At 49.0% G+C, this 24,209-nt stretch overlaps 1 protein-coding gene across 4 annotated transcripts in view; it reads right to left on the bottom strand.

Annotated features, from left to right (window-relative positions):
• The window catches only part of TRAPPC9 (trafficking protein particle complex subunit 9), a 500,788-nt gene that overhangs the window by 172,234 nt on the left and 304,345 nt on the right, over positions 1 to 24,209 (bottom strand). For all 4 annotated transcript variants that reach the window (XM_046001565.1, XM_046001557.1, XM_046001569.1 and 1 more), the window contains one exon: positions 11,413 to 11,555. In XM_046001565.1, coding sequence (XP_045857521.1) covers positions 11,413 to 11,555 — 143 coding nt within the window. The remainder of the gene's footprint in view (positions 1 to 11,412; positions 11,556 to 24,209) is intronic.

Genomic DNA, 24,209 nt, shown 5'->3' with positions numbered 1-24,209 from the left:
AGACCTTTAAAATATACTCATGTATATTTTTTGTTAAATAGGAAAACTTTAACTGTCTTTAGCAGGTATACTGATAAAAAACAAACGTCAGCTTGCAACATGTAATGATGTAATCCTCTGTGATAAAATATGGATCACTTAAAACTATCGATTTCACTAATAGTTTAATACTACGTATCAGTAAGCTATAAAAGTCCCCTGAAGATACACCTGTAAGCAGAAACGCAACACTGGGAGGTGGTGCACCCGGACCCAGAGAGCACCAACACCATGCAGCCGGCACCAATCTAGAGGGAAGAAACGTCCAGCTGCTCCAGCCTGTGATGGGCTCGGCCCCACCTGCTGGTCTCTACAGGTGCACAGCATGTTAGAAGTTGGAAAGACAACGAAAGGTGTGCTCACCATTTCAGAGGAAGCAAGCCACGGTGTGGGCGTGGGCTAGACGACGTGCTGACTGCTGACGGCCATGCACCTGGAGGCTGGGGGCCGCGTGCGGCCGGCAACCCCAGCCAGACAGGTTCTCCAAGAAGCAAGGGAGTCTTACTCCTGTCCCCCAGCACAGCGGGACACAGCCCGAGCTTGGGGGAACTGCTAAGGGGGTATCACCGAGGCAGTGGTGGGCCACCCTATCTCATGGCCGACCGGCATAGGTTCACTGGCTGGACCACGGCCTGCACCTTCCGCGGGGCAAGAAGGCGAGTCCCCCTCCCTGGGCTTTACCATCCTCCTGGAGGCTCTGAGATGGGAAGCAACGACCGAGAGCAGCATCTGAAGGACAGGAGCTCCCCAGAGGGAGCAGGGCCGTCCCTGCTAAAGACAAAGCAGGCTCCCGGGGCACGGACACCGGCGCAAGCCCAGGCCACACTCTCTCCGGGAGCCCTTTATCTGGGGACCAGTCCTCTCAGGCCTACTACATCTCGTTGACATCACATAGCTTGCTATTGCCTGCACGTTGGGAAAAACTTGGAACGTTCACTAAACATTACAAAGGGTCTTAATTTGGCACTTAAAGCCCTTCTTTTCAGTATTTATTTTCTACATTTCCCAACCACAGACACACTTTATGTCCTTCTGGGAAAGGGGTGGGGCTGCACAGGATCACCCTGCACATTTTTTGCAACTTCCTGTGAATCTATAACTATTTCAAAATAAGTTGAAAAAAAAGAATCCAAAAACCTGACATTGAATCAGACCAACAGAACTGCAAACACCGTTTCACCTTCTGTCGTCTCAGGAGAGGAGGAGGGAGAGCGTTCTGCCTCCTCGGGGAAACTGGTCACAAAGACGCGTGTGCGAAAGACGCCGCCGCTCTCTGGGGCGTGCTGGGTGGGCGGGGCCGAGCCAGGCTTAAAACACACCCCCATCAGCAGGGGCCGTGGCCCACCCCCCCACTCGGTGTGCGCCCCCCCACCCATCACTCCCTGTCACAGGGGAGGTCGGGCACTGTCCTGCCCGCACCACCCCCAGGGAACTCGTGCCACGTCTCCCGTAACCCCCGAAGCCAAGTCAACTGTTTTCCTCGGGTTCCCAGCCGCGCCGTGACGTTTACTGAGCGGCCCGCCGAGGACGGCCGGCTCAGGGCGCTGCAGAGACGCTGCCCAGACAGCGGCGCGCCCACAAGGGCTCCCCCTCAGGGAGCTGGCCCTCAGGTGGGAGACAGGCTGACGGACCTGCCGCTCAGATATGCTGAGAGGAGGGACACCCCGAGGAAGCCCATCGGGCCCGCCATAGCAAGGCTGTGCGTTCAGAGGCCTGACTCATCCTTTCAGCCCTAGGGCCTGGCACAGAGCTGGAACCCGCAGGGGCACACACGGGCAAGAACGACGCCGACTCTGCCCTCGGACAGGCACGACGTTAGCACGTGATGGACATGTTTAAACCTCACAGCTCTGCGAGGTCGGTGTCATCTCGGTTCCAAGCCGCAGCAACAGAAACAGTTTGCTCAAGACCACAGTGCAGATAAGCAACGGCATCAAAATCTGAAATTGGACACGGGTACGCTTCCTTCTGAATCCCAGGGCTTGTTAAAACCCTAAAGTCTTGTTAAACGTAAAACCAACCTAATAAAGAAATGTGGCAGCGTGAGAAAGCCCTCATGACACGCCCCAACACTAAGACTGCCTTTAACACGGCTCTGTGAGCACATGCTCCCCAGAGTTGAGCTGTCTTACCCCATGGGGGAAACGGAATTGTCCTAAGTGGCCACGGATAAGTGCTGTGCTGTGTCAAGTGGCATGATTTCTATTAATAACGCAATAATGATTACACCCCGCGCCCCGCTCAGAGGACGGTATTTTTCACACAGCTCTGAGGAGCCTTGTAGGAGATCGGATCATTTATCTAACAGGCGAGAAAGAAACTGCTCCTCGGGCAACAGGAAGGCTGGGCACGGAGACAGGAGTGGCGCTGCCCTATCCATTTCAGTCTGGTCCCCGACAACCAACCAGCCAACTCTGCGAATCTCGACGTAACTGATCTCCTAAATGGAAGTCAGCTGAGACCTATGTACACCCTCGGGGGGGGTGGTATGGGGAAGAGCCATGAAACCCAACCTGCCATCCGCACTGTGCTTTGCTGTCAAGAACGCATCTGCGTCCTCTAGGTCATAACATGCTTGTACCCTCAGCCCGGTGAGGTGAGCAGGGCCGCGCGGAGCGCTCGTCGGGGCAGGAGGCAGACCTGGGAGAGCTGGCCACCTCCAAAGCCACGGCGGGGTAAGGGGCCGAATGAAGAGCCGAGTGCTCCCAGTCCAGAGGCCGGCCGGCAGAGAGACCCCACTGCACCCCACATTTCCTCCCTGTGGACACACGGCTCAGGCTATGGCCACACTTCCTGACACGGATGCCCACCGCAAAGGGCTCTCTGGGATTTATGGGGCACTGAGCCCCAGACCCAGGACACTCCCTAGAATACAGCAGACCCTGAATAAATATCCCTCCCCCTCTCTCCCAAAACACTAACATTTGAAAACCACCAGTGAGAAAACCTGCATAAATCATCAATGTTCATGACAGGAGCAGACAATGAAACCATCCTAGGGAGCACGACGACTTCCCATCCATGTGCATTTCGGCTGGAGAGTAGCGTAGGCTCGGTCTGTGCCAGTGACGGTTCTCTTCTGATGTCTACTCGGCTTCCCTTCGCGCCAAGAGCAGCCGCAGTCTCTGCCCGGGCTCTGGGTTCTGGGGGTCACCCAGCTGTGTGTGCTGCAGAGGCCCCGAAGCCATGTCACACGCTGGGAGGACCCGGGGGAACCACCCTCTCCAGATCTCATTTATAATGCAAGTGTGTTGAAATAAGCCATCGCTGGGGATGCTTGACTCAAAAACGAAAGGATGCTAGTGGTAGAAGCTTCATCTGGGAGCAAGACAAAAAATGAGGAGTTCGCGACACACCGTGTTGCATCAAATCCAATGAGGGGCACGAACTGAAAAACCGAGTGCCTGCGTTAAATGCATGGTAATTCTGCTAGATTCCAGGCCGTGCAATTATATGGGCCTCTAAGGAAAAGAGAGCTTAAATCATTTTTTTAAAGTCATGCCTTTTACACCAGAGACACCTGAATAAGTGTAGTCTCAGTATTTTGCATCTTCAGATCTCAGTTATGATGCGGTTATACCCCAATACGCCCATCCCAGACTGAAAATATGGTAAGCCGAAACGCATTCTACCAAGCATCACAGCCGAGCCGGCCTACCTTGTATGTGTTCAGAACACTGACATTAGTCTACAGTTGGGCAGAAACATCTCACAGTGCCCATTTGATAATGTCTTACGTATTTACTGAATACTGGGCTGAAAGTGACAAACAGAAGGGCCGCATGTGTGTAGAACAGCTCTCAGTCTGCCCGGTGCTGACCCTCGTAATCACTGGCTGTCTGGGAGCCCAGCTCCCCACCACTGCCCAGCATAACAAGCAAGTACCTGCATATCACTGGACGGGGAAAACCAAATTCCAGCTTCCAAGAACGACTGCTACTGAGTTCGGACCACTTTCACACCATTTCAAGGTTGAAAAATCTTAAATCAAACCATTAAGTCAAGGACTTCCTATGCTCGTTCAGTCGTTCCTTAAGTTTCCTGTGGCCCTACCAGGGCCACAGGCGCAAGCTTTGAGGCACCAGGACTGGTAATCAGACTGTGGGCTGCACAGACCTCACAATCTGGCCAAGGAAACAGAAACAACAGTTAGCAACGCTCCTCCATTCTTCCCAGGGAATGGCTGGTAAAACCCTACTCATTCTTCAACCATTAGGACACTTTCATCTCCTGGGCTGTCTTCCCAGCCTTCTCCAGATAAAGAGAAAAACAAAACAAAACAGGTGTTCTCTCCAGTTACATACACATGTACACATTTGCTACAATCCTGCAACCTTCACCTCCATCAAGATATGTAAGGTTTGGGGACGCCTGGGTGGCTCAGTGGGTTAAGCCTCTGCCTTCGGCTCAGGTCATGATCCCACGGTCCTGGGATCGAGCCCCGCATCGGGCTCTCTGCTCAGCGGGGAGCCTGCTTCCTCCTCTCTCTCTGCCTGCCTCTCTGCCTACTTGTGATCTCTCTCTCTGTCAAATAAATAAATAAAATCTTTAAAAAAAAAAAAAAAAGATATGTAAGGTTTCATCAGTTCAAAAGACGTTCTTCCTTCTAGAGCTTGGGTTTGCCCAGCACGGAAGGCTCTCCCAGGGCAAGGGCATTTCTGAGCTAAAATCTGGAAAGTCCCAGGGAGAGCGGGACAGTTAGCGACCCGAACCCTGCGAGTCCGTTCCTGACCTGCTCCCCCTCAGCCTGCAGCCCGCCGCGGTCCAGACTTCTGCTCCCCTGCTCTACTAGAAACCGGCATAAATGAGGTCAGGCAGCGATCAGCATCACAATTTTGAGCTTATTCCGTGTTGCTGTGCATCCCAGCGGCTCACTTTGTTGGAGGGATGTCCGCCCGCACAGATGCACCGCAGCGTTTACCCGTCCCCTGCTGACCAGCAAGTGGAGCGGCTTCCAGTTTGGGGTTACTACAAAGAAAGCGGTTATGGAATGTCTTACAGGAGTCTTTCCGTGAAGACAAATGTTTATCTTTCTTGAGTAAGGCCCTGCGAGGTCACGGGGTAGGCAGACGTCACACTTGACGAGAAACGGCCGGATGACGCTTGTGCCGTGCTACACTCCTGTGATTTACGAAAGGTTCCTGCTGCTCCACGTTCTTAACAGCACCAGACGTGGTCAGTCTTAACTTTGGCAGCGCTACAGGGTAACAGTGGCATCTAATTGTGGCTTTACCACGCACTTCCCCGGTGATGAATGATGCGGAGTACTTTCGGGTGAGCGTGGACCGTCTGTACCCTTCCTTTGAGTCTCTGTTCAAATTTTCAGCCCATTGTTTGTCTCTTGGGGTTTCTTTTTAAAGACTTCATTATGTACGTCAGATAGAAGACTTCTGTTGCACACGTGTGTAAACACATTTTCTCCCGGCATGGAGCCTGCCTTTTGATGAGGTGAAGTTTTTTATTTCCATAAAGTGCATTTTATCAGCTTTCTGTTTTATGGTTAGTAGGTTCTGATCCCATCTGAGAAATCTTTGCACCAAAGGTACCAAGATACTTTGTTCCTTTTTCTTTAGAGAGGTTTATGAATTTTTTTCATTAGATCTAGAATCTACCTCAAATGAGGTTTTGTGTGTCACGTGCCCCCCCCCCCCCGTTGAGTCCCCAGCTCTCCCAGCCCCATTTTTTGAAAGACGTTTTCATTCCACAAGAAGTTCTCCTCATACCTTCTAAAAGTCAGTTCATCGGGGGTATGTGGCATTCACAGTTGGTTAAGTGCCTGAATCTTGCTTTTGGCTTAGGTCCTGATCTCAGAGTCATGAGATCGAGGCCCATGATAGGCCCCACGCTCAGCATGGAGGCTGCTTAGGACTCTCCCTCTGCCCCTCCCTTCTGTGTTCTCTCTCAAATAAATAAGTCTTTAAACCGAAGCACTTGATCGTATATGAGAAAGTCTATTTCTAGACTATCTAGTATGATCTATCAATCCCTTTGTCTATCTAATAGCACTCTCTTAATTACTATAACTTTGTATAAAGTCTTAAAATCATACCCTGCACCTTCCGACTTCTTGTTTGTCAAGACACGTGTCTAGTCCATTGGCAGTAGCCTGTTCCATTTTGAAATAATTTCTAAAATGACTTGTCAATTGCACTAAGAAGAAAAAAAGTCCTGCTAGCGGGTACCTGGGTGGCTCAGTGGGTTAAGCCTCTGCCTTCGGCTCAGGTCATGGTCTCACGGTCCTGTGATCGAGCCCCGCATCGGGCTCTCTGCTCAGCGGGGAGCCTGCTTCCCCCCCTCTCTCTCTGCCTGCCTCTCTGCCTACTGTGATCTCTCTCTGTCAAATAAATAAATAAAATCTTTTTTTTTTTAAAGATTTTTTAAATTTATTTATTTGACAGAGAGAGATCACAAGTAGATAGAGAGGCAGGCAGAGAGAGAGAGAGAGAGAGGGAAGCAGGCTCCCTGCCGAGCAGAGAGCCCGACGCGGGACTCGATCCCAGGACCCCGAGACCATGACCTGAGCCGAAGGCAGCGGCTTAACCCACCGAGCCACCCAGGCGCCCCAAATAAATAAAATCTTAAAAAAAAAAAAGCCTGCTGGGATTTTGACTGGAATTGCACTGAATTTATAATCAATTTGGGAAAACTGATATCTTAGCAAAAATTGATTCTTCCAATCAACAAGCATGGTATACCTCTCCAATTTTTTAAGTGCTAATTTCCCTGACCTATGAGTTGTCATTTTCAAAGTAGAGATTATATGTACAAAGATTTAGCCTCAAGTGTTATATGTTATTGCAATATATATATTTTCAAAATTTTATGTTCAAATGAATTGCTAATACATAAATCTATAATTGGTTTCTGAATATAACATGGCATCATCCTACAATCTGACTAACCTGACTTATTAGTTCTGGTAATCTCTTTGGCATGGTAGATCTCCTGGTAGCTCTTTATGTACGTGATCACATGTATCACGCAGACAAGTAACAACTATTTGTCGTTTCCAACATTTACAGTGTTCATTCTTTTCTCATCTCATTGCTCTGATTAGGCAGAACTCGCAGAAAAGTAATGACTATACTGGCAAGAGCAAACATACTCACCTTGACTGATCCTGAGCCTAAAGAAAAAGTGCCAGTCTTCATAATTAAGTACAATATCAACTACGTAATTTAGGGGTTTGTAGACACCCTAGACTAGGTTGTGGAAGTTCTCCAAGCCTTGTTTACAGACAGCTTCTATCAGAAGTGTTGAATTGTGTCGGAGGGTTCTTTTCTCATCAGTTGACATCTTATTTCTGGCCTTTATTCTGTTGGAAGAGTAACATCATGCACTGATTTTTCCGTGGTCAAACGACCTTGTGTTGCTGGATGTAACCTGAATTGTCCACACTGTGTTCTCTCTTCTACTGCTGGAGCTGATTTATTAGCATTTGGTTCTGGATTTTTCAGTTATGCACACTGGTCACAGCACTTACTTTCTCACAATGTCTCTCCCTGGATTTGGTTGGCATCAGGGTGAAGACAGCATCATAAAATGAGAACTGGAAGTATTCCCTCCCTTCCTACTTATGGAAGAATTTTTGTAGAAGTGGTATTACTTATTTCTTAAAAGCTTGATGTATTTCATAGTGAAATCACCTGAGCCTCAAGTTAAGTTCAATTAAGACTTTAAACTCTAACGGATATGTGACTACCTCAGGGACTCTATTTCATCTCGTGTCAACTTTAGTAATTTCTGTCTTTCAACACATTTTCCATTGGTAAATTTTATTGGAATATGATTTATCATAAAATATTTATTATTCTTTAAACGTGTACAGGATCTGTAGGATTCATCCACAGTATTAGTAATAGTAATTTCTTTTTAAATTCTGATTGTCCTATGATTTATTAATTTTATTAACCTTCCCAAAGAATCTACTTTCGGTTGCACTGACTTTACATATTTTTTTTTTCATTTTCTATTTCAATGATAACTACTCTTTATTATGTTTTGAACCATTCAACTTTTCTAACATAAGCATTTAGCATCCTATAAACACCAGTTAGCTGGAATTATTTACTAGAATTGTGCATGTTTCCTATATTTGTGCTACTTTCCTGTCTGCTTGTTCTATCAAATACTGAGATAAAGGGGTCAAAATATTGAGCTGTAATTGTGGCGTTTTCCATTTCTCCCTGAGATGTCAGTTTTATTTTGAAGTTATAAGTACATTTGTATTTAGGCTTATGTACTCATGGTGACTTGATCCTTCTATCAATATACATTACCCTATCTCTGTTTCTCCTCAAAGTCTACTCATTTGATATTCATATGCCCACGCCAACTTTCTCATGATTACTGTTTGCGTGGCGTATCTTCACCCCCCGCCACCTTTGTGCTTTTCAACTGTACATAATTGTGAGTTTCTGGGAGGAAACATGTAATTGACTCTAGTCCTTTTTTCAATACAATCTGACAACTTCCACTTTTAAATACAGTCTTCAGTCCATTTACATTTAATATAATTTCTGGTACATTGGATTTAAGTCAACCGCATTGCTATCTGTTTCCTATTTGACTGTACGTTCCTAGTTCTTTACTCCTTTCTTGGCACCTCTTCCCTGGTTTTCTGATTAAGCATTTTTTAGTAACCCATTTTCTGCCTTCTGGCTGACCATTCACATTTTATGTGGTTGCTGAAGGGTGTGCAATACGTGCCTTTAACTTATGATACGGTTGAAGCTAGTATGTGGTAACACATAGCATGTAAGAACTACCATTTCTCCTCTACCATTTCCCCTCCATTTCTCTCTGCTATTTCCTGTTGAGTGTTTTACTTCTATATATGATATGCACTACAAAATTAAATGCTCTTATTTTTTCTTTAAATAGTCAACAGTCTCTTAAAGAAATTAAGCAAAGGGAAGAATCTTTGATATTTATTCACTTGCTATTTCTATTTCTGGGATTCAACATTCCTTAATATAGACCCGTGTTTCCATTTGGTATTACTCCTGCCTGATGAGCTTTTATCAGGCTGATGAAACACAAGGACTAAGCTCCTGCTCTTACCCCTCTGAGTCCTTTATACAGCATGTGAAACACTGGAGGTATGGATATTAAGAACAAACGAAACGCTGAAGGTGCTGGTTTAAAGGTGCACAACCTGGTAAGTACTTTATAGAAGTACAGAGACCCAGAGAAGGACCAACCCACTCTATATAGTTATATTCAGGAAAATTTAACAAAAAAACGATGACATAGATCATCAATGGCCAACAAACATTTTCCAGAAGGTTAAGTAAAAGAATGATAGTTTAAGAAGAGTTTTAGAAAAAGATGTATGCAAAGGCACGTTGCAGGAAACTGTCCTGACATACCCCAGGAGAGTCTCCACTTGCTGTGTGGAGAGCTGGGGGTAAACAGAACTGGGGCTCAAGAGGAAGGTCAGGGTCAAATTTTTCAGTGCCCTCAATATCACAGTAGCGACCTCAAACTATCTCCTAAGCACTGGGCAAGTCTTTAAGCCAGACAGTGAGGTGGAAACATCTGTAACTACAGGTTGATGTGGGAGCAAAGCCAGAGTAGGGGTTTTAGAGAAAGATGTGCAGTGTAAGGCAGGGGCGATCCAGAGACATTTCAGAGGCTCAACGCACAGGATCTGGGGAGGACTAGGCTTGGCAGGGATGGGAAGGAAGGATTAGAAGAAATCCAGTCTCCATCCCAAGAGCAGGAAGACGACCACGCAAGCCAACAGGAAAGGGTTGGCTCAGCGGGTGTGGATTCGGGAGACAAGCAGCCCTGTGCTAACCACCGGCTCTCGCAAGTGTGTGTTCGCTCCATTCCACTTGGGGCCATTGTTCTCGTCTTAAATTGTCACTTAGAGCAGCGGGGGCCATGACGTGCAACCTGGACATCCGGGGGGGAGGGGGGAGGGGACAAACCCAACTCGGTGACAACCTGTGCTGCTTCCAAGAACTATTTATATGAGCAGTGGCAGCAGGCGGCACGGGGATGAGAGGGACACGTGGCAGGTACATCACAGAGCGGCCCTAACGCGCAGGAAGGGCCTGAGACACGGGAGCAGGAACAGCGTCTGGCAGCGGTCCTGGCCACGGCTCCCCCCGGGCCAAGCGCTTTGATGCTTTATACAACACATTCAAAACAGAGGCGAGCCTCGGCAAGAAAGGCTATTACTCCACGGACTGAAAAAGTGACAGATGATGAAATGTGATGCTAAAAAGCCCGAGCTAAGCCATTAATTCTCGTGAAGCCATTCTCCAATGGTTGAGAAGAAAAATAGTCTTTCCTATAAACTAAAACTACACTTCTTATTTGGGACTGTATCACTTTAAAGGGAGTTTTCTATCAACCTTAACAGGGGCAGCGACACCCATCTGTCTTACTCTGGGGAGGACAGGAACCACTGGAGAGGAGGCGGCTGCCGCCCGTGATGCTCTTTCCTTAGCTCGAGACCAGAGGGGCAGGTCACCGCTGCCGCCTCAACTCTGCTCGGAATAAACAGCACTATCCCACTGCGTCCTGCGCCTGTAGGAAAGGCGCCCCCGGACACGAAGACAGGCGAGTACCCTGTGCTAACCAGCACCTGCTGTCCACAGGCTGCTGCCGCGGGGCGAGCACCTGAGCGGCAGGAACACCATCCACCGTGCTCAGAACCCACCACTCCCAGCTCGGCCTCAGTCGAAGCTGGAGATGGGAAACCGGCCTTCTCCCACCTTCCATAAAAACGCCTCTAGGACCTCTGGCCATTTTGGGGTTTGAAGTACACACGCTGTCTGACTTCTTTTCCCTGAAGGAAGACTAGGCCTAGAGAAGTAGCTAGGAGAGAAAACTTTGGTGTAAAAAGGACTCCCTGGGCAGAAAGAGGCCAGTGCTCCAGATGGCAGGGAGCTCCACAAAGGGACATGCCGAGATGCTGGGCAGCCTGGAGGGGCACAGTTTTACTGGGATGCCAGCAGTGACACAGAAAAAGACGTAGGACTCCCCCCAGGAGTGCCCAGAACATGGGGCTAGCTGCTGAACCCCCTACCAACAGGAAACTGAACCAGACAGAAGCCAGGACCAGGCTCAGGGCAATGCGTGGGGAACGCGCCCTGTACGACGCTGACCACAGGCAAGCACGTTGCAACATCGCTGTCACCGTGAGGCCATCTGAGAAGGTGGAGAGCCCATCCGCTCACAAGCACTTCTGTATGATGCCTGCTTTCCTCACGCAGAACCTGACTGCCAGGAAGGCTAAGCAACCAGGCGCGATGGTTTGAATTTGACTAGTGCCGGGACCAAGACCAACAGAGGTCAGAATTCCAGACGCAGCGCTGCAGAGTCTAGAGAAAGGCCGGGATGGAGCCGAGCTCCGCTTACCTGGTTGCCGGCAGAGTGCTGACTCGGGTGAAGAAAACAGACGGCTCGGCCTCCACGTGCAGCCCCAGGGAGAGGTTCCTGTAATATCCTTCCACGTGGCCCGGCCCTCCAGAGTACTTGAAATTCAGGATAGCTTCCAGGGTCTAGAATGATGGAAAAAAACGATACATCAACGATCGGATCAGCGTTCTCCCAGGAGCGGGCTTCACTTCAGTAAGGCTGGAGAGAACCCGCTGGGCAGCTCTGCGAGCCAGCGCCCACGCCGTCCTTCCGATGGCGCCCTGTGTCCGCCAGACACACAAACGGAAAGGGCTCCCCAATTCTTCTGTGGTTCATAGAGCATCTGAGAGAGAAAAGCACCCGCCGGTCAGCATCCCTGAAACACACAGATGAGGGGGGTGGGGGAGGGGCGCTTGCCTCTGAGCGGTAGAGTACGGCTCCCACGCCAACGGTCAGTACACCCGACAAGCTACAAACCCGTGAAACTTCCTTGAACCCATCAAGAGATGAGGTCATGGGGCAACCATGAAGCCAAAAGACCAAGGAGGGACAGGCCCTTCTAGAAGGGCAGGGCAGGGACACCTGGTGAGCAGGCGTAGAGCCAGCCACCAAACGGGCAGCAGGAAGGAACTGGCTCAAGGCTAAAGAATTGCTCGAGGCTGCGTGAAGGCTCTACTGCCCGCGAAGACCTCCTGGAGCCCAGACAAGAAGGACGTCCCCCCCCCCCCCCGCAGGCTCTTCGCCGTGGACCTCCCTGGGCATAGACATGAAGGACTGGCCAGGGTGCGGGAGGACAGAGGGAGCTCCGCAGTAGCACAGGCAGAGAGGAAGGGGGTGAGCAGCCACTAAAGGAAGAGGAAGAAACCAAAACCCCAGCCCCAACCCCACACTCCCCCTCATCCCCAACCAGACCCTTCTTTCTCCTCTGAAGCAAAACCCGAAGCTTCTGGAGGAGGGGCCGCCAATGCCAAGGGCACAAAGGCAGGGATAAACACCCATTCTAGTGGGGCGAAGGGCAGAAGCTAGTCCCAAGCCAGAATCCCACCCAGGCGCTGTTAGAGGTCTCCCCCACTGAGCCGGGCTGGAAAACCCATTCATCTGCAGCCCCCACCAGACACTAGGTGGAGACGGGCCGCTATGTGCTGGAGGGGCTGGGATGCCAACGGAGCCCAACACGGATGACTCAGGCGCCCAGGGTGGGACAAGGACAGCAGGGGGGCCCCGTCTGCTCCTGCCACCGGCACCAGCGGGGAAGGAGCAAAGGTGTGGAAAGAGCGCACTGGCCCGCGGGGAGGGCGCAGGATGGAGGACGGCCATTCTGGGGAAATGCCCAGCACCCGGCAGTCCCTATTTGCTCCCCCACTCCCCCAGACATACGACACCCGAGGAATTCTGGAGCCTGTGGTGCACCCACGTAACTATAGCAACAAGAAACCTCAAACCCGGCTCAACTGCACGCCGCGGTGACTCTGCCTTCCACAGCGAGCTCCCAACACAGGCGTCAGGAAAGTCTGCCCGGGAGCCGCACGTGGCCCGCAGCGGGTCTTACGGGCCTGAGAGCGCTTCCTAGAGCTTGCAGAGGTTGCAAAGCAACAGCAATGACAAACAGACGACGTGGACCATTTGCGGCCAGCAAAACTGAGTATTTCCCATCTGGTTCTTCCTGATAAACTGTAAGAAGAAAACAAGTAGACCGTCATGACCGCGGATCAGGCAGTGGTGCCACCGAGAGGACCCCAACAGCACCAGCAGCAAGAGACAAGAGGCCAGAGTCACGGCGATCCAAGGCAGGCAGACCTCCCGGAAGACAAGGAGAACGTCCACTGCCACGGCCGAGCGTGGGAAAGGGCGTGAGAAAGTAGCGCATCTGTCTGTCAGTGGAGCACGGACGACGCTCGCGGAAGTCGGAGCACACGGAGCCCGGAGAAACAGGGGCGGCACGGACGATGGCCAGCCAGGGCTTCAAAGCCACGTGCTCCCGGTACGACATAAGTATCCCATCACCTGGTAAGAGCAAAGGGAAGCCAAGCTTCCAGAAGGACAGGAGGAGCTACCTGCCTTCCGCTGCAGGTTCAAGAACCTGTTCCCATAAACCTTCCTGGCAAGACGGTGTTCGGCCTTCGGTCTGTGCTTTCATTGACCTATTTCTTCCTCCCAGCGGAGAAGCAGCCCCCGCTACAGACTTTTTTAAAATGAAGAACACACGCTTTACGGGCCTGCCATCAGCGACGGGGCACCCCAAGGAGGACAGCAACCCTCCCAAGAGGCTCCAGAGACGTGCAGAACAGCACGGAGTGGGTGTGGGGAGCAGGTGCAGGGTGCGGGTGTGGGGGCTAGGCTCAGGGCAGCCCTCTGGCTCCCCGAGATCCTGGCCATGCCTTCCCTCCGCTCGCAGCCCACTTCCCCACTGTGACACGGGGACAATAAGGAACACCCGGTTCCACACAGATCTGATGAGAAAATGCAGCAGCAGAGCGAGGAGACACTCATCTCAAAGACATCCTTTCTCCCGCTGCAGTCTCGCCGTCTCATACCCGGACACAACATGGCTTAAAATGGGAAGAAACCGGAAATGGATTTTAGGGCTATTTCTCCCCCACTCCCCATTTTCTATCACCGTAATATATGTATAATAAAAGGGGCCCTTTCGACCATTGCTAAGCGTACAGCTGTGTGGCATGGCGTACACCCACACAGCTGGGCCACCATCACCGCTCTCCGTCTGCAGGCAGAACTTTTCCTCATCTTCCCAAACCCAAACTCCATCCCCAAGAAATGCTAACAGCTCCCCACCATCTTCCCCCAGGGCTGGATACCGCCATGCTCTGTGCCTATGAAAGAGAGGACTCTCGAAACCTCATGTAAAAAGTGTCCTAGCTTCTGTCCTTTTGGGACTGGTTTGTTTCTATCAGTTTCATGTCTTCAAGGGTCGCCGCACGTGGCGTAACGGGTGTCAGAAGGTCTGTTTTAAAGCTGGAGAAAAAGCCCCTGCTCGTATAGGCCAAATCGTGTTTACGGATCTGCTGCGGGACACCTGGGTTTCTCTGCCGTGGACGACGCTGCCACGAATGTGGGGAGGCAGAGGGCCTGAGATGTGCTCTCGGGCCTTTGTGTCCTCACTTACATACATACATTTAATTGTTGTGGGGGTCACTGTGCCGTTTTCCACGGTTGCTACATCTTCTGTCCCCACCGACAGTGCCTACAGGTTCTAGTTTCTCTAATCCTTGTCAACTTCTGTTATTTTCTGTCTCATAGGTTTGGTTTTTGTAAGAGCCCTCCTAACGGGTGTGAGGAGGGATCTCTTTTGGGTTTTAATGCATGTTTTCCTAATGACTAGTGATACCGAGCATCTTCTCATGCGCTGACGGGCCCTCTGTTACTGGCTTTGGAGAGATGTCTGCTCAAGGCTTGCGGGTCATTTTAAAAGCACACTTCCCACCCCTCTTCTTCAAGGTGTCTTTCACACCTAGAGGTTTATAGGTGCCCTTCAACTTCTTACCACCAGCAAGGCCTCCACTGATTCTCTCCACCTACGTAAAGTGATATGAAGCCATGTCTTATCCAAGAGGACGCCTACACTTCCTCACTTAAAAGGGCTCAAGAAAATACAAAGTATTTTTTAATACCCAAAGATCATATTTTAGACTCACCCAAATCCCAAATCCTTTCTCCGTAGCAGAAAGTACTGCTCTATCAACCCAAAAGGATTGCTGGTTTCTTGTGAATGTTTCTCATGCTTTTTGAAAAATCCCTCATCGTCAGCAAACGACAAGACCCCCATATACGCACATCCAATAAGCCTTTCTTTTTCATTTTTATTTGTTTACTTATTTGAGAGAGAGCGAGAGTGAGAGAGAGCACGCACAAGTCAGGGGAGAGAGAGCGGGAGAAGCAGACTCCCCCATCCTGAGTAGGGAGCCCGACGCTGGGCTGGATCCTAGAACCCCAGGACCCTGACCTGAAGGAAGGTCAGGTGCCCCCAGGAGCCCCCAAGAAGCTTTCCTGTAACAACTTTCTGAATACAACTGACTTCTATTTGTTTGGTCTATTTTTTCATTCATCCTTTCAGACACTTCTGGGTACTCTCCGAGCGCCAGGCTCTATGCTTAAAATGAGACGAGTCGGGTGTGGCCCCGGGTCTCAGAAAGCTCAGTAAACACTGAGGGAGCGAACAGATGCCTGAACTAAGTCACTAATCCACAAAGCCCACCCAACAACCAACACATACATGGTAGTTTTCACAGATTGCAGGCACAGTGGTCAGGGGAACAAACATTCTGAGGAAAGGCCTCGAAATGCCCAAACCCGTGAAGTACATAAATGTCACACAGACTTTGTTTTTTCTTTGTTTTTTTTTAAGGTAAACTTAAGAGTCACATCCAGGGAGGGATGTAGTAGAAATCACCTAGGAAGGCAGCAAAAAATTCATGGGGATACATAACAATCAAGTATTATAAAACAAAGAAGAAATAGTCTCTGTTTCTATTTTCTTTCTACGTCTTTTGCTCTGTAAAGAACCAAGAAAAAGACAGGATTACAGAGAAGATGATTTATAAAAATCAAGCAAATTAAAGATTTTGTGACATTATTGAGTATTACTGCCCTTTTTCCTTCCTTTAAAGAAAAAAAAACCCTCCTTGGCCCTATAAAATTAAAATATTTTAATAAAGCCAGAAAGTGGGTTGGTAAGGTAAAAGACATAGGATGCTCCAACTTTTTTTCAATCGCAAGATAATGAGAAGCAATGTGTTACCCTACCCTAAGACTTCCCTTCTCAGAGTATGCTGTGATCCTTACCTGGAAAAAGTACTATCAGAGAAATCAGTAATGGGCACGGAACTAAAGAAAAACATTTTCTGGGCATACAACTTATTATGTGAGCTAAAATAAAAGGTCTTTCAGTGGCTACCTTTTATTGAGCTAGGTACCAAATACCATGATAAGTCCTCTATACACACTGACGCCAACATTCTTAAGAGTCCTACAGGGAAAGTCCTGTTTGCATAAGCAAGGCTCGGGGCTGTTAGGAGAACGCCTGGGCCGCAAGCACAGGAAGCAGCACATCGGGGATTTAAATGCAAAGCCACGTGGCTAAGCAGCCTGCTCTCTGGGCATTTTTGCAAACTGCTCTGAAGAGCATTCATTCATCCATCTACCCGCTCACCCCCTGATCCTAAGCAAATGTCTACTATGTGTAAAGGAAGATGGCAGAAGGCACGACGCCACCTATGGGAACTCAAGTTGAGCTAAAGACACAAGCCCGGGGACATCTTTAGAGAAACTGCCATATGGTATAGAGCAGTATCCTAGGGTATGTGGAGATACCGAAGACGATTACATCTTGAAGGCCAGGAGTTGGATAGGAAGGAAGGACATTTCCAAAGAAAGGCAAAATTAGCAATTATTAAACTGAAAGTGGATAGAGAAAAACAAAGTCTAATTCTTGAAAATATCGATAAATGTGACCATCCTCTAAGTTAGTCTGATCAAAAAAAAGAAAAACTAATTACCAATATTGAAAATGAATGTCAGCTGTGATCCTACACACATTAAAAGGATAATAAAATTGTGCAAACAGTTTAGTGCCAATAGAATCAACTTAAATAAACCCATTACCAAATGGAACCAGGACAAAATAGAAAACCGGAGCGCCTCATGTACGCTGCTGACACGGGATTCACACCTGCAAACAGCTCTCTTCTAAAGGAAGCCCAAGGCCAGGTGGTTTCCCCGCTGAATTCTACAAAACCCTGGGTTAGAGACAATACCAGTTTTATACAAACACCTTCAGAAGATAGAGGAAATGTTGCCCTTCTTTTGATGAAAGAAGTCTTACCCAAATACTAAAATAACACAGAGTTTTCATGGAAAGAAAACCACAGATCTATATTCATCATGACTTTAGATGTAAAAATCCTAAATTCAGTAATAGATAAGATGAAAAACACATCATGATCCCCTAAGTTTATCTCAACAATGCAAGGTTGGTATAACATCAGAAAATCCGTTCATGTCATTCATCTTATTAAGAAAGTACTACCAGACAAGAAAGGAAAGCCATATGATCATCTCAATAGCATCAGAAAACACAGCTGACAAAATTGAAAACCCACTTAAGATTTTTTTAAAAATCTCCACAAACTAGGCATAGAAAGATCCTCAACCTACAAAGTGCGCCCACAAAAACCTTCTGCAGTTTAAAACCACATCTCATGGTAAACTAAACAGTCAGATTTTAATCTGGATTAAGGCAAGGACATAGCTGTCGTTGCTCTTGTCAACATTGTACTTGAGATCCTAGCAAGTTCAATAAAGTAAGAAAAGGAAATTAAAGACATACGTGTCAGGAAGGAAGTAAAAACTGTGTGCTCACAGACAACACCATCATGTACCAAAACAAAACAATAAAATCTTATAAGGAATCTACTAGAACGCTCAGAAATTGCTGGTGGTAACAGAAGACAGCACAATCACTTTAGAAAACAACCAGTCAGAATTCCTTACAGACTTAAAGAACTAATACATTATTCAGCAATAAAACTCTTACCAAGAAAGATAAAAACACATATCCACACAAAGGCATGTATGTAAATATCCATGGAAATTTTGTTCATAATAATCCCAAACTGGAAGTATCCTCAATGTCCAAGAAGAGGCAGGCGACCAGATTAATCGTAGCGCATCCGTAAAACGGAATACGACTCCGCAACAAGATGGAACAAAGTCCCGCCACTCGCAACATTCCAGAGTCTCAGAGACATTACCCTGAGTGAGACAGTGTCTGCTCTGCCATGTGCTGGACGCGCAGGAGATGCTGGAAACGTGAGTCTTCAGGGACGAAAAGCCGATCAGCAGATGCCAGGGGTTGGAGGCAAGAAAGGACCTGCTCTGACAGGGTCAGGGAAACGTCGCGGGGGAACGGGAGTGTTTTACATCATGATGGTGTTGGTGGTGATGGTTACAGGGGATAGGCTTCTGTCAACACTCGTCAAGCCACGGAGCAAGTGTGGCTGCATGTTGCAGACAGCGATTTGCACTTGAAGCTGATTTCTGGCCACTCACAAGCACACAAGCACTTGCAAACAGTAAAGGCTGCAAGTGAGAGCGTGGGCCACACTGATGTGGGACTGCTCAGGTCTCCGTACAAACGTGCTGCGCCGGGATTCCCGGGTTCCACAGTAAAAATCGTTGAGGGAAGTTATGGTTTGCCACAATTAAAACGTCACAAGATCCTGGAAAAGTCATACGCCTCCTCCAGGTCCCCATATCCTCGTCTGCACGACCAGAGTTGGGCCACATACTATGTAAGGTTCTCACCAGTTCCTAAATGAACTATTATCGTTCCTCTGTATTACTAATGTTCCATGATTCTAACCTAAATAAGGCTCTTGCCAGAGAGAAAGCATTGCCCTTGTACACTATCCTAATTTATATGTCTAAGACACAGAGCTCTAATTTTTAAAGATCCTAATTGGACCTGTCACCACAGATTTCCTTCTGCTCTATTTCTGAGATAGGATGTAAGATTAATAGCTGTGATATGATCCACTTAATAAGTCAAACACTCAGGACCAGAGGTCCCAGCTGGGGCTCATTCCCAAGAGACCAGCCCTGTGGTTTACTTAAGGTCAGTGAAACATACAAATGAAAGCCATACCATTACTTTCCCGTTAATTAGCACTTTCAGCCAAAGTCTTTCTTCAGTGCTAATTATGCCTTAAAGATGCCAAGCGACTACGAATTAAACGGTACGTCCACGATAATGCGGGAATGGGTTAGAGCAACACCAGCCATGGAAATGGTGGTACTCGAGGGCCACAGGAGCCCCTCAGTGGCTGAGAAGGGCTGGGACACCAGGTTCGCATGGAGGGGGCTGTTAAAAGACCAAATCCGAAATCTGATTTTGGGTAAAGAAAAGCACCGTTTTCACATCTTTTTTTGTGAGGTGCTAGTTGGTAGCATTTGACCTTTTTTTAAAATTGTCCTATCAGTCCTTTTCCTTCCGGATTTATAGGTTTTATATTTTATTTATATATTAAGGGACTCACTCGTTGCCTGGGATATAAACTGCAAATATTTTTCACAGTTGCACACCGTCTCTGGTGCTGGTTTTTATCCCACTGTTTTAGAATTCTGACAGTCTCTTTCATATAAATATATAGACAAATATGATAAGATAATGGCTGTAAGGGTTCTCCTCTGTGTAGTTCCTCTTTTCCCCTACTAAAACAACTGAAAACAGCCCTCTTCTAATATTTTGTGTGGAGACGCACTAGAGAATTGGTCAGTACCTTACTCCTCACTAAATTCGCACGCACTAGCGCGGCGCCTGCCCATAATCTTCTAACGTCATCGTCCGTTTCACGTTTCTTAGATGCCAATCTATGTAAGAGATCTTTCTTCCCCACCTACATGGTTAATGTCCGCGTGGATGAATGGCTTCGTGTTTTACCCAGTGGGTTACAATCTGTTACTGTCATGACTCGGCTGACGCGTGGACTATCCCAGGCCTGGCATCCGTCTGGGCTGGCTGCTGTGCCCTGTGACACGCCCTCAGGGATCTCTACGCAACCCCTTACTGTACAGAACAACAGGATGTCCCAGGATCATCTTCTGTTTTCCCTGCCCTGGAAACTAGCCATTTCTTTGGAGAAGATCGGATCATTTGGGGGGGCGGGGCGGGGATGATAACAAGAAACTGGTCCTAGATGGGCTCATTGCTACTAAGACGCTCTTGCTCTGAGGCTTTCTCAGTGGACAAGCGTGAGGTGTGTGCATATGCCTGTCCCTACGTGTGCACACGCACGCACGTGGACGCCTAGCTCTGGATCTATTTTTATATAGACACCGGTGTGTGTATATATACATATACACACATGGACAATGATAAAGAAGTTCCCACAAACTGGGAGTTTATGGTGAAACCCAAGTTGTAAACTTACGCCAGATTCATCTGAACTCCCCCACCGTGCACATGCGTAACAACCCTCCCTGGTCGTGAGACCTGGGGGGCCCACCATCCTCAGTGTGTGTGCACAACGGCTCACACGTAGGACACACAGAAAATGCTGTCCTAACTGCTCGTGCACACTATGGCAAAGAGCTACTACCAGCTCGGGTCCCACGCTTGCCAGGACTTCCTTCTTGATGTAAGGTGCTCCTGACGTACCTGGAAAGTGGACAGCCAAGTGCACAGTTGAGTTTTGATAAACATATTCCTCTTGTAACGATCAGCCTGATAAAGATACAGAACACTTCCACCAGCCAGGGCCACTCCCTCGTGCCCTTTCTAATCCAAGACAGACACTCTCATGGGCAACCACTTTCCTGAAAATTGTTTACCCTGGGTTCGATTTGCTTTCCCTTGGATTTCACATAAATAGAGTCACACAGTGTGTGTCTTTTATCGTGGCTTCCCTTGTGTGACGTTGTGCGACCTGTCTTCCCGCCTCATCCGTGTCCGTGTACACATGGATACAGACGACGCCAGCTGCAAACACGTATTGTCATTGCTCAGCAGCACTCCATTGGGTAAATACACCGCAATCTGCTCTCCACTCTCCAGTTCATAGGCATTTGAGTTGTTCTCAACTGGAGGAAAATAAAAACCAAGCTACTATAAAAAAAATTCTTGTGCAGGTTTTTTGTGGGTATGTATTTTCATTTCTCTTGGATCCACACTTAGGAGTGAAACTGTTGGGTCATTAGGGCAGATGTATATTGTGATTAATAAATCTGCAGTTTTACAAATTGGGTTTACCATTTTACACTCCAGCTACCAACATAAGAGAGTTCCAGTTGCTCTATGTCCTTGCCAACATTAGGTGTTGTCAGTTTTTCTAAATCATGATTATTCTGGCACATCTTATTCGGGTATGAATGTGTCTCCAACTGGCTAAGTCTCATTCACGTCTGGGTTGACAAGGGTGCGTTTGCGGAACCTCCAGTGAATGACCCACCCGGGATGCGAGTAGACGGGCATGGGACCCTGGCTTGTGTCCACTGCTGGGTGACCAGGCTGCAAAAGAAGGAGGAGGAGGAGAAGGAGAAAAGAAGGAAAGGAAGTAGGAGGAGGAGGAGAGGAAGAACACACAGCAACTGATTCAAGAGAGAGGCGGCCAGGCCATTCAAAAACACCCAGCGTCAGGCACGCCAGTGACCTTGGGGAGGGTGAAGCGGAAACACGGAGAAAGGAGAGAAGGAGCTCCACAAAGCAGTGTTGGTCGGAAACCGAACGTGCCGGCGTCTGCTCACTCTGCCGGATCCACGTCACCAGCCGCCACCGTCAGAGTCAGGGGAAAGGCACCCTCCTCCTCAAGCAGCGTCCCGTGCCCCCAGCACAGCGCACAGCGCACGCTTCGGAACGGGCCTGCTCCCACCTCAGCGGGGGTCCACAGAGCCGGAGCTCACGGCAATCCGGCGCCAGGCTCCGGCACCTGGTGCTCACGGGAAGCGGAGGACTTCCATGGGGGAGGGACGGAGCGCTCAAATCCCCATCTGGGAATCCTGGCCCCAAACCAAACATGAGATCGCATGAACACTGTCTCTGTGACAAGTCTCTCTCTGACCTCGGGAGCCGGCGCCCTCCCTCACACCGCCGCACCTTCGTGAAGTCCCTGGTTGCCTTCTAGCCTCAGAGAATGGGATGGCAATCCCTCCGCTTCCGCCATATGCTGCTGCTCCAACGGGCACGAGGCCGTGTGGTCTGTTAGCCGAGGCTGAAAACTGGAGTTCGTTTACTCAGACGGCTGGAAGGCTGGAATGCGACTACGGCTTCACGCTGGAGAGGTTCAAGCATCCGGAAGGCTCAATTCACAGAGAAGGAAGGATCTTTTTTTGTTAATGAGGACTGAGTCGCCAGGTTCTTATGTTAAACTTACTTAACTGTACCAGACAAACAGTGGGAGGGTCTCCCAGTATACTGTGTACTTCCCTGAGTGAGGTTTAAAAAAAAAATGTAACCATTATCCACTTTTTTATAGGTAAGGAAACCTAAACAGAATGATTTAATGTGCGCGATAGCTAAGTAGCTAAAACGCCAGCTATATTTAAATTCAAAACTTATATTCCAGGCATTAAACCACAGAGTGCATTCAACTTTTCCTTCCCTAACTTTCGCTTCCGTGTTTTGACCAAAGACTTAAGGAAGTCTGTGCGTGTGGAAGGTTCATAGTGGAAGCTCCCTGGTCCCCTCTGCTTAGCGGAAAGCTACACTTTTCTTGCTATCATGGCAGCCACATGCCTCGGACCTGATGACGAAGGTCAGAGGACATGGACTGGGATGTGTCAGCTGCTCTAACCAGGCTGCTTTGAACTGGAAAAGTGGACACAGGGTCCATCAGTGAGCTCTGCGTTGACCTTTTCATTTAACAACTGCATGGCCTTCCTACTGAATAGGATTCCACACCCCCAATCTAGAAGGCCCATCCAGGCTGCAAACAGAACATTTGCCATCAAGAGATAACCACGTGGGGCGCCTGGGTGGCTCAGTGGTTTAAGCCGCTACCTTCAGCTCGGGTCATGATCTCAAGGTCCTGGGATCGAGTCCCACATCGGGCTCTCTGCTCGGCAGAGAGCCTGCTTCCCTCTCTCTCTCTCTGACTGCCTCTCTGCCTACTTGTGATCTCTCTCTGTCAAAATAAATAAATAAAATCTTTAAAAAAAAAAAAAGAGAGAGATAACCACGTATCCACCTTCCAGGCACAGGAACCCACTAACGTGAACATCGAATGGACTGATGCCAACACCAAGTCCATTGTGGAGTCCACAGCTGCCTCGATAAGCGTGAGGCTCACCTCAAGAGTGGAGCCAAAGGAGCTGCCATCTCTTCTTTCCCCTCCGACGAAGGAGTCACAAAAAGCATGCAGCCCCCTCAAGATCATTAGCAGTGCCGAAGCCACCACCAACAGCCTGCCACCCAAGCCCCCCAGCCACGATCACCCGTGACAGTCGGGCATGGTGGAGAGACTCAGGACCTCAGCGCAGACCCCAACAGCGCATCCCAGAGGACGGGGTGACCGCCTTGACAAAGTGTAGCTTGATGGCCTTGCTCAGAGCATCATGCCTGTATTCACTGACTCTACGACGGCCAGTGGTCAAGGGGCAAGGTCATCCCTAGCTGAATGGGTGCACACTGGCAAGGCCTTCTTTGCCCCCACGCCAAACACGGTCTGTGGTACACGGCCTACCGCCTAGACGTGCCAACCGGATGAGGCCCAGAAGGCGATCATGCAGGTACTGAAGCTGTCCTTGGAAGGCATCCTGGCTACGAGGAACCCCAGGAAGCCTGAAATGGTAGTAGAGAGACCCACTCAAAGGCAGAAACCTTTGATGCCAGGGCTGGATTATCTTCAATGGATAGCCTGTCGAGCCAATACCCACGTATGAGTTTGGCTACAACCGCATGGCGGACCGCACAGTCCATACGCTCTCCAAGGATGAGCAGCCCCAATGGTAGAAGAAAATAACGCCCTCAACCCTGGGATTCCCTGAGCCAGGGAATAGAGAGGAGACCAGGCTGATCCTGGCGGGTGCGATATCTGACCGCAGCTGAGCACAGGCAGGTGCCATGGAGGCAGATGGGAAACGGAGCAGTGGGGGCCAACGGGACGGCTCGGCCAGCCCGCCAGCTGGTCTCACCGCCCCCACTCTCAGGGCCAGAGCCCCAAGCTGCTGAGCCCCAGTAGCAGCAACATGACAACAAGGTCACACCGGCTGGGATGTGTGGCCTTGTCCTTGGACAACAACTCCCAAAACACCACCTTGCCCCTGGCCCTAGAGAGCCGTACCAACAG

This window comes from Meles meles, chromosome 1, assembly GCF_922984935.1.
Source record: "Meles meles chromosome 1, mMelMel3.1 paternal haplotype, whole genome shotgun sequence".
Lineage (NCBI taxonomy): Eukaryota > Metazoa > Chordata > Mammalia > Carnivora > Mustelidae > Meles > Meles meles.
The sequence above is the reverse complement of the archived record's forward strand: the minus strand, read 5'-3'. Positions and strand labels throughout refer to the sequence as shown.